Source organism: Sinocyclocheilus grahami, unplaced genomic scaffold (genome assembly GCF_001515645.1).
Source record: "Sinocyclocheilus grahami isolate Dianchi unplaced genomic scaffold, SAMN03320097.WGS_v1.1 scaffold958.1, whole genome shotgun sequence".
NCBI lineage: Eukaryota > Metazoa > Chordata > Actinopteri > Cypriniformes > Cyprinidae > Sinocyclocheilus > Sinocyclocheilus grahami.
Window position 1 is genome coordinate 436327 of NW_015506137.1, and position 10865 is coordinate 447191.

Below are 10865 nucleotides of genomic sequence, written 5' to 3' on the forward strand. Positions count from 1 at the left end.
ATGTTTGTCTGTATTAATTCATCTGACTTTAAATTAATTAATTTAGTCCATTTTATGTCACATGATTTACTTTAGTGACCTGATTTAGCTGGTTATGAAGACTGCAGTAATGATGGTAAAAATTCAGCTTTGCATTAAAGGAATAAATTACATTAGGCTAATATATTCACACAGAAAACAATCATTTTAAATTGTAATAATATTTGATAATTTTTACTGTATTTTCGATCAAATAAATGCAGCCTTGGTGGGCAGAAGAGACTTTCAGAAACATAAAAAAAAATCTTAACTACCCCAAACTTCTGAATGGTAGTGTATTTGCTTTATAAAAACTGACCGTCAGTGTCAACTAATTCAATTTATTCTGTCAAATAATTGAATTTTGTGACCTGATTTAGGACAGGTTTCAGAGGTTAGCTGGTCTTTTTTTGTCGCACTTGTCAAATAGTTGGTCACCTAAACCAGCTTAACCCAGCAAACCACTTTAGGCTGGTTTATTTTAGCACAAATGTTAATGATTGCTTCTGTTTTGAATCAGATTAGTAACTGTGTAAAATGCAAAAGCACATGCAAACGTCATGTTATGAACTCTTTTTTAGCACCGTTAACTGATGTCAGTATATTATTAAATATTAATAAAATATCATATATATTAACCAGACTAGTTCAGAAGGACATCTATGCATTTAGCTGACGCTTTTACCTAAAGCTGAAAGCGATCGTCAGGATAAAGAGATTTCAGTAGCGCTCCTTTGCAGTGTTTTCTACCTTCTTCTAGATTGTCAAACCCATTTTAAGCCAGACTTTGATGCAAGACACAAGTAAAACATTCAAATACACAAAACATTAAATTACTTATGTTTTCATATCAAGCAGTTTGCTGTCGTCAGAGTCTTTTGCTCCATATGAAATAAAAAAAAATCTAAAACGTGTTTTACGTGCAGTAGTTCATGTCCTTCTGGAAAAAGAGCAGATATTTTGGATTATGAAACGCTTTTTAAGTTATTAAATGAATCCTTTTCTGTCAAAACTCTGCCCAAAGTGAAGGATTTGACCGTTTGCTACAACTAAAACTAAAAAGAAACCCTCAAACGTGCTGTTAAACGAGCAGGATTTGCTCATAAATGAATCTAACATTTAACATGGTTGACCAAATGTTGATTCATTTTCACAAGAACACGCGACTACATCCATGTAATGATCATTTCACCCACGTTTCCGCATAAAAACGAATCCAATCCGCATCCCGAACCGTCCTGATTCGTAGTTATTTGGTTCTTGTAACTTTCGGAAAGTGCAGAAGTGGGACGTTTCGTACTTGTTCTGTTTAGCGTAGCTGCCAGACGTGAAAAAAAAAAACATGCGAATCAGTCGTGACGAGTTTTTCTCAAGTTGATTTAGTGGACGTCTTTCTTACTGGATTTTGACAAAAAGGCCCGTATGAGGATGAGGAAGACACTTCCCACAGAAACCGCCGCAGCGGCCGTAGATTCTGCTACCGTCCTGCAACAATACAACATAACGATGATTAAATCACTGCGTACAATAATGATTATTATAATAATCAGTGTTGGGGGAAGTTACTTTTAAAAGTAATGCGTTACAATCAGTTTTGGGGGTAACGCATTACAAGTAACGCGAGTTACGTACTCAGATTACTTTTTTAAAAGTAACTAGTAAAGTAACATTACTTTTTAATTAAATAGAAGGAAATATCAGAGTTACTTTTTCAAATAAGTAACAGTTACTTTGTTTCTCATGCATTGACTGACAGCTCTGGTGTTGCCGTGGTGACAGAAATCAGGAGTAAAGGCCCGTTCACACCAAGCATGATAACTATAAAGATAACGATAAAGATATAGTTCTAAAAATCGTTCTCAATATTAAAGAATAGCATAGTTCACACCACAACTATAACGATAACGATACAGAGGAACGATATCGTTGGAATCACTTTCAAAACGATGTTTCCCCAGCTGATGAACGATAAAACACTTACAGCCAATCAGATTCCATCCTGCTGTAACGAGCTCAAGAATTAAAGTGGCAGACGAGCGTGCGCTTAGAATAAACAGACGATACCGTTCGCTGGTGTGGATGCTAATATCGTTATCTTTATAGTTATCTTTATAGTTATTGTTCTTAGTGTGAACGGGGCTTAAGTGCAGAGCGTACAGTAAGAACATGATTTACTGTAGTTATGTATTTATTCATCTCACTGCACAAAAACTTAATAACAATAACATTTTAGTTATTGCTGAATAGTGTTGAACTTTCTTCTCCTGCGTCGTATTCTTCATGAGATGTGTTTGAGCGGCGCCCTCTACTGTACAGACGTGAGTTTACATTTCCTTCAGCCTGAGGCGCATTCATTTCACTTTTGGTGTGAAAGGGCTTTTATATTTATAAAGAAAGAACTTTTTTATATTAAAAACAAGCAAGCAAGCCCTGCCCAGATTTAAAAAGTAACTCAAAAGTAACGTAACGCATTACTTTCCATAAGAAGTAACTAAGTAACGTAATTAGTTACTTTTTTTAGGGAGTAACGCAATATTGTAATGCTTTGCTTTTAAAAGTAACTTTCCCCAACACTGGTTGCAATATTGTGTTACTCCCTAAAAAGTAACTAATTATGTTACTTAGTTACCTTTTATGGGAATTAACACAAGTTACGTTACTTTTGCGTTACTTTTTTAATCTGGGCAGGGCTTGCTTGTTTGTTTTTAATATTAAAAAAAACATATATATTGTATTTTTGGCAAATGTAAAAGCGGTTTTACACCAAAAGTGAAATGAATAAGCCTCGGGCTGAAGGAAACGCATATTCGCATCTGTACAGTAGAAAGTTTATCTAAAGTTAGGATGGTTGAATTGGATCATCGAAGGTCAGCAGCAAAGACACTAGTTAATAAAATGGGATTAAATAGATCAAATATATTTGTCTAATTTAACACATTTAATTATAGCAGGTTTGCCTCACATCCTGAGTTTGCACTTCACTGTTTTTCTTCACTTTGAGGAACACTGAATCTGTTTTTGTGCAGTGAGATGAATAAATACATAACTACAGTAAATCATGTTCTTACTGTACGCTCTGCACTTACTCCTGATTTCTGTCACCACGGCAACACCAAAGCTGTCACTCAATGCATGAGAAACAAAGTAACTAACTTGCGTAACTTATTTGAAAAAAAAACTCATAAATTAAAAAGTAATATGTTACTTTACTAGTTACTTAAAAAAGTAATCTGATTACGTAACTTGCGTTACTTGTAATGTGTTACCCCCAACACTGATAATAATCATAATAATAATAATCATCATAATAATAATAATCCACGTCCTCACTTCTGACCGGTGAACTTTGACCGTGACGTAGTTGCCTTGGGAAACCCATTTAGTGGATTCTGCGACCTTCAGTCCTGTTCCACTGAGATTTATACTAAACTGACCCTAAACAATCAGAGAAGCAAGAGATTATTAGTGCATTACATAAAAATAAATTATTAAAACAATCTCTAAAAATTAAGGTCATTAACTGGTTTGTTTGATTTTTTGAAAGAAATAATTATTTTATTCAGCAAGGACACATTAAATTGATCAAAAGTGGGAGTAAATGCATTTATATAATTCCAAAAGGTTTCTATTTCTAATAGATGCTGTTCTTTTGAACTTTCTATTCATCTGTGAATTCTGAAAAATAAAATGCATCACGGTTTCCACAAAAATATTGTGCAGCACAACTGTTTTCAACATTGATAATAATCAGAAATGTTTCTTAAATCAGCATATTATACTGATTTCTGAAGATCATGTGACACTGAAGACTGGAGGAATGATGCTGAAAATACAGCTGCACATCACAGAAATACATTACAGTTTAACAGATATTCACATAGAAAACAGCTGTTTTAAATTGTAATAATATTTCAAATTTTTACTGTATTTTTGATCAAATAAATGCAGCACTTTTGAGTGCTTCTTGAAATATCAAAACATTAGTTTAGCAACATGTTAATATCAGACTTTGACTCTGGAACAGAGCTGTGATATTTCTGAAAGAAATCTCAGAAGTCTCATTTCTTTGATAAAAATACAGTAAAAATTGTGAAATATTATTATAATGTAAAATAACAGTTTTCTGTGTGAATATCTGTTAAACTGTAATGTATTTCTGTGATGCGCAGCTGTATTTTCAGCATCATTACTGCAGTCTTCAGTGTCACATGATCTTCAGAAATCAGTATAATATGCTGATCTGCTGCTCGAGAAACATTTCTGATTATTATTAATGTTGAAGACAGTCGTGCTGCCCGATATTTCTGTGGAAACCGTGATGCATTTTATTTTTCAGGATTCACAGATGAATAGAAAGTTCAAAAGAACAGCATTTATTTGAAATTGAAGTCTTTCCTAACATTAAAATGTCTCTACTGTCACTGAATAAAAATATTAGTTTCCTAGTTATCCCAAACTTTTGAATGGTAGTGTATCACCGTTTCTACAAAAATATGTTTTCAGCATTGATAATAATCAGAAATGTTTCTTGAGCAGCAGATCAGCATATTATACTGATTTCTGAAGATCATGTGACACTGAAGACTGGAGTAATGATGCTGAAAATACAGCTGCGCATCACAGAAATACATGACAGTTTAACAGAGATTCACATAGAAAACAGCGTTTTACACTTTAATAATATTTCACAATTTTTACTGTATTTTTGATCAAATACGTAAATGCAGCCTGGGTGAGCAGAAGAGACTTTCAGTCATTATAGCCCTGGTTTGTCACTGAAGCCAGGCGTGTCTCTGTACCTGTATCTGTACACCTCGGAGTAATTGTCGGTCTGGCCGCTTCGCAGGGTCACGTATTCTTTGGGGAAACCGCTCTGCATCTCGGCGCAGTAGATCTGCAGGATCTTGGATTGGACTTTGATGTAATGCTCTCCATCTTTCTGAACGCCTCCCTTCACCTGAACTTCTCGACAGCTCGTGTGCAGCTCACCTGATCAGAGAAACACACGTCAGCGCTTCTGCAGGCTTCACACACTCAAGACCTTTCTAAGACCAAGCAACAGAAACACAACAACAGAATTATTACAGTTAACTAAAACTGAAAATACACGGCAAAAAAAAAAAGTGTTTTTGTCTTGTTTTCCAGTACAAATATCTAAACAGTCTTAAGATGCATTTCCTTGAGATGCAAAATGAATGAAGATATCAAGTCTTGTCTTCTGAAGAATTATCAAACTGAAGTGAGTTTATGCCTAAAATAATAACACATCTGTCGATGAGGTCAGAAAAACAAACTTAATCTTCATTTCTGTCATGACAACTCTTGGAGGGATTAGCATGGTAATGTACATGACAATGTTAATGTATTTGTGAGCCTGCAGCACAAAAGCAGTGTTGAGTCGCTGGGGGATATTTGTAGCAATAGCCAACAATACATTGTACGGGTCACAATTATACATTTCTCTTTTATGCCAGAAATAAAAGAGCCCCGGAAAGCCTGGACATGAACTCACAGTCGGTCTGTCGGCAGGTGGCGTGTGTCTCCGGCCGGCTGGACAGCGGGCAGCTCTGAGACGGGAGGTTTTGAGCGCTGAGACACTGGACCGTCCTGTGCATGACTCCAGCGCCGCACGTCTGAGAACACTAGCAACGGCACACACAAAACCAGCTCACTTCACTGCACCGCACATCATTACCAGCGCTTGTCTTCATCAGCGTTCTTATACCTTTTACAAACTCAAGTTCAAGCACTTTCAAGCTTTTCCAGCACTTTAAACTGCGGTAAATTACATAACACATACACACTTGAGTTCTTGTGCTATTAAAAACCACTGGTCTGGATTGCATATAACATTGCATAATATAAATAGCCAACATAAAGTGTATAAATTATAAAAGAAAGAAATAATTTACAGGGTATCTTTTAAGACCTGATCAAATAAAATAAAGACTATGAGTGGGGTTGGGCAATGTCTATGGCAACAAATTAAATCATAAAATGCATGCAAAAACATTATTTGCAGTTCAATATCAGGTTTTCACAAATAGAGAGAGTTTTATAAAGTGACAAACCAACATGTTAATATCAGACTTTGACTCTGGAACAGAGCTGTGATATTTCTGAAAGAAATCTCAGAAGTCTCATTTCTTTGATAAAAATACAGTAAAAATTGTGAAATATTATTATAATGTAAAACAGCTGTTTTCTATGTGAATCTCTGTTAAACTGTAATGTATTTCTGTGATGCGCAGCTGTATTTTCAGCATCATTCCTGCAGTCTTCAGTGTCTCATGATCTTCAGAAATCAGTATAATATGCTGATCTGCTCAAGAAACATTTCTGATTATTATTAATGTTGAAGACAGTCGTGCTGCCCGATATTTCTGTGGAAACCGTGATGCATTTTATTTTTCAGGATTCACAGATGAATAGAAAGTTCAAAAGAACAGCATTTATTTGAAATTGAAGTCTTTCCTAACATTAAAATGTCTCTACTGTCACTGAATAAAAATATTAGTTTCCTAGTTATCCCAAACTTTTGAATGGTAGTGTATCACCGTTTCTACAAAAATATGTTTTCAGCATTGATAATAATCAGAAATGTTTCTTGAGCAGCAGATCAGCATATTATACTGATTTCTGAAGATCATGTGACACTGAAGACTGGAGTAATGATGCTGAAAATACAGCTGCGCATCACAGAAATACATGACAGTTTAACAGAGATTCACATAGAAAACAGCGTTTTACACTTTAATAATATTTCACAATTTTTACTGTATTTTTGATCAAATACGTAAATGCAGCCTGGGTGAGCAGAAGAGACTTTCAGTCATTATAGCCCTGGTTTGTCACTGAAGCCAGGCGTGTCTCTGTACCTGTATCTGTACACCTCGGAGTAATTGTCGGTCTGGCCGCTTCGCAGGGTCACGTATTCTTTGGGGAAACCGCTCTGCATCTCGGCGCAGTAGATCTGCAGGATCTTGGATTGGACTTTGATGTAATGCTCTCCATCTTTCTGAACGCCTCCCTTCACCTGAACTTCTCGACAGCTCGTGTGCAGCTCACCTGATCAGAGAAACACACGTCAGCGCTTCTGCAGGCTTCACACACTCAAGACCTTTCTAAGACCAAGCAACAGAAACACAACAACAGAATTATTACAGTTAACTAAAACTGAAAATACACGGCAAAAAAAAAAAGTGTTTTTGTCTTGTTTTCCAGTACAAATATCTAAACAGTCTTAAGATGCATTTCCTTGAGATGCAAAATGAATGAAGATATCAAGTCTTGTCTTCTGAAGAATTATCAAACTGAAGTGAGTTTATGCCTAAAATAATAACACATCTGTCGATGAGGTCAGAAAAACAAACTTAATCTTCATTTCTGTCATGACAACTCTTGGAGGGATTAGCATGGTAATGTACATGACAATGTTAATGTATTTGTGAGCCTGCAGCACAAAAGCAGTGTTGAGTCGCTGGGGGATATTTGTAGCAATAGCCAACAATACATTGTACGGGTCACAATTATACATTTCTCTTTTATGCCAGAAATAAAAGAGCCCCGGAAAGCCTGGACATGAACTCACAGTCGGTCTGTCGGCAGGTGGCGTGTGTCTCCGGCCGGCTGGACAGCGGGCAGCTCTGAGACGGGAGGTTTTGAGCGCTGAGACACTGGACCGTCCTGTGCATGACTCCAGCGCCGCACGTCTGAGAACACTAGCAACGGCACACACAAAACCAGCTCACTTCACTGCACCGCACATCATTACCAGCGCTTGTCTTCATCAGCGTTCTTATACCTTTTACAAACTCAAGTTCAAGCACTTTCAAGCTTTTCCAGCACTTTAAACTGCGGTAAATTACATAACACATACACACTTGAGTTCTTGTGCTATTAAAAACCACTGGTCTGGATTGCATATAACATTGCATAATATAAATAGCCAACATAAAGTGTATAAATTATAAAAGAAAGAAATAATTTACAGGGTATCTTTTAAGACCTGATCAAATAAAATAAAGACTATGAGTGGGGTTGGGCAATGTCTATGGCAACAAATTAAATCATAAAATGCATGCAAAAACATTATTTGCAGTTCAATATCAGGTTTTCACAAATAGAGAGAGTTTTATAAAGTGACAAACCTCACATTTCAGCCTTTAAAATATTTTTAAGAAATAAAGTCCAAAGTATAAACAATTATGTTTCTCAGTGGCTCTGGTGAAAGAGGATGAATTTGCATTTTCAATAATCCCGTCTGCTGTTTTTGTTCAGAACAAAAAGCTAATGTGCCTTCAAAAGTCTAAAAAATTTAGACCTCCGCTGGAGTCCAGAGCCACAGCTCACCGAGCACTGAAACACACACAGCACTCATTCAGATTCAGTTACTTTACATTTATTTGATGCCATGTCAGCAGCAGCGGCTATATCAACTCAATCAATACCCTTTCAAAATAATGTTCACAATAATTCAACAATTTTGTCTTAAAAAGACAACACACAAAATAATAATATATGACCCTGCAGCACAAAAGCAGTGTTAAGTCGCTGGGGGATATTTGTAGCAATAGCCAACAATACATTGTATGGGTCACAATTATACATTTCTCTTTTATGCCAAAAATCATTAGGATATTAAGTAAAGATCATGTTCCATGAAGATATTTAGTACATTTCCTACCATAAATATATCAAAACTTAATGTTTGATTAGTAATATGCATTGCTAAGAACTTCATTTGAACAACTTTAAAGATGATTTTCTCAATATTTAGATTTTTTTGCACCCTCAGATTCCAGATTTTCAAATAGTTGTATCTCGGCCAAATATTGTCCGACCCTATTTCACAAAATTGACTGGTTTTGTGCTCCAGGGTCACAAATAAACTTAAATAACAATAACAAAAATAATAGCAATGACAATTATAGAGTCTTTGAACTTACTATACGACAAGAATTCTAAAATTATTTTCTGAATAAAAATGGGAATGCATTCATTATTCACTTACAAACATTAACATGAGGATTTATGTTTCTCATCACCTGAGAAAACTCACGTTTCAATATGAGTTTAGGAGGCAAACACAAAGCGTCCATGAATTTCAAACACTAATGCTCTTATCATTAAAAATATATATATATTATTCTTTAAAAATTTTTTTATTATTATTATTACTTTTTTTCATATGAATTGTAGTGGAAAGGAAGGAATTTCATTATTTTTATGTTTATTTATTTATTTATTATGTGAATTGAAGGAGCAAGTGCATTTCTTCCATCCTTTCTTTCTTTCTTTCTTTCTTTCTTTCTTTCTTGTGAATTGGAACAGCAAATGAAGAAATTTCAGTATGTATGTATTTATTTATTTATGTATTTATTTATGTAAATTGGAGCAGCTAGTAAACAAATCAATTTATTTATTTCTTTTTGTGTGAACTGGAACAGCTAGTAAATTAATTAATTAATTTATTTATTTATTTATTAATTAATTTATTTATTTATTTTGATGTGAATTGGAACAGCTAGTAAATGAATTTATGTATTTATGTATTTATTTATTTATTTACTTACTTATTTACTTATTTATTTATTTTGATGTGAATTGGAACAGCTAGTAAATGTATTTATTTATTTATTTATGTATGTATGTATGTATGTATGTATGTATGTATTTATTTATTTATTTACTTATTTACTTATTTATTTATTTATTTATGTATTTATTTATTTATTTTTATGTGAATTGGAACAGCTAGTAAATGAATGTATTTATTTATTGATTGTTTTATTTATGTTTTATGTGAACTTGAGAAGCAAGTAAAGGGATTTCATTATTTTAATATTTATTTATTTTATATTATTATTATTATTATTATTATTATTATTATTTTATGTGAACTAGAGCAGAAAGTGAATGAAAAGCAGTCGCTCCATCAATCCAGCTCCTCCCTGTGATAGTTTATGAGGTCAGTATTGTTCTCTGAGGAGGTGTGTGGAGACTGCAGATGCACCTGAGTCCATGCGGTGCTGATCCAGACGTACAGGCAGGTGGCGCTGTGACACGGCTCGTGTGTGTGGGGTTTGAGAGAAGCATCACACACGCTCTCCGGAGCCGCCTTCATCCCTCCGTCCACACAAAACACAGATCTGGACCTCAGGCCGCGGCCACAGCTCGCGCTACACTGGACACACACACATCAAAGCCACACGTTTTACTAATCTTCCCTCAAATCATAATTACTTTCTCCATATAAAATGACTTGTTGTGAATGTTGTGGGCAGGGAAATATTAATTATTACTAAATGATTAACAGTAGAGGGGGCATAAACAACAACCGTATTTGACCGTTTGGAGAGACGGAGGGACACAAATCACTCAGATTACATTCAGACAAGAAGCAGCCATAAACACAGAGTTCAGCCCCAAAGCACACCAAAATCAAGAAATATTCCTGCTTTAGGACCACTGGGTTTTAGCAGGAAAGTAATGAGTGCTAATAATAGGCTTTGTTTTTATCATGCACATTTTTTAAATATTATTCTTCAGATTTTGAGGTGAAATGGGACATTTATTCTTGATTCTTCATCATTATAATAAAATAAAATTCATTTTCCTCTGATTGTGACTTGGGATTTTTGTATAAAAGTCTCTTACGTATAAGTACAATGTGTTCATTTGCTAATAAAATAAAACAACTACAGCTTTTTCTATTTGTGACATGACATATTAACATTTTGTGCATGAAAGTAAAGTCCTAATATAGGCTTTGTTTTATTTTTATTTATATATATATATATATATATATATATATATATATATATATATATATATATATATATATA

The 10865-nt window shown here is 34.6% G+C and overlaps 3 protein-coding genes across 3 annotated transcripts in view; all 3 read right to left on the minus strand.

Annotated features, from left to right (window-relative positions):
* Positions 1-1397: 1397 nt before the first annotated feature.
* Positions 1398-5650, minus strand: LOC107564740 (A disintegrin and metalloproteinase with thrombospondin motifs 9-like). Its single transcript, XM_016249886.1, has 3 exons — positions 5531-5650; positions 4818-5007; positions 1398-1503 (listed from the first exon to the last, which is right to left on the minus strand). Exons 1-3 carry the CDS (start codon positions 5631-5633, stop codon positions 1398-1400), a joined length of 399 nt encoding a protein of 132 aa, XP_016105372.1. The 5' UTR covers positions 5634-5650.
* Positions 5651-6853: 1203 nt separating this feature from the next.
* LOC107564741 (A disintegrin and metalloproteinase with thrombospondin motifs 9-like) lies at positions 6854-7735 on the minus strand. The gene is made up of 2 exons (XM_016249887.1): positions 7610-7735; positions 6854-7086 (listed from the first exon to the last, which is right to left on the minus strand). Exons 1-2 carry the CDS (start codon positions 7710-7712, stop codon positions 6854-6856), a joined length of 336 nt encoding a protein of 111 aa, XP_016105373.1. The 5' UTR covers positions 7713-7735.
* A 572-nt stretch (positions 7736-8307) lies between these two features.
* The window catches only part of LOC107564742 (A disintegrin and metalloproteinase with thrombospondin motifs 20-like), a 97830-nt gene continuing 95272 nt past the window's right edge, over positions 8308-10865 (minus strand). Inside the window, exons 26-27 of the mRNA XM_016249888.1 lie at positions 10034-10204; positions 8308-8376 (exon numbers count right to left, since the gene is read on the minus strand). Coding sequence (XP_016105374.1) covers positions 8308-8376; positions 10034-10204 — 240 coding nt within the window. The remainder of the gene's footprint in view (positions 8377-10033; positions 10205-10865) is intronic.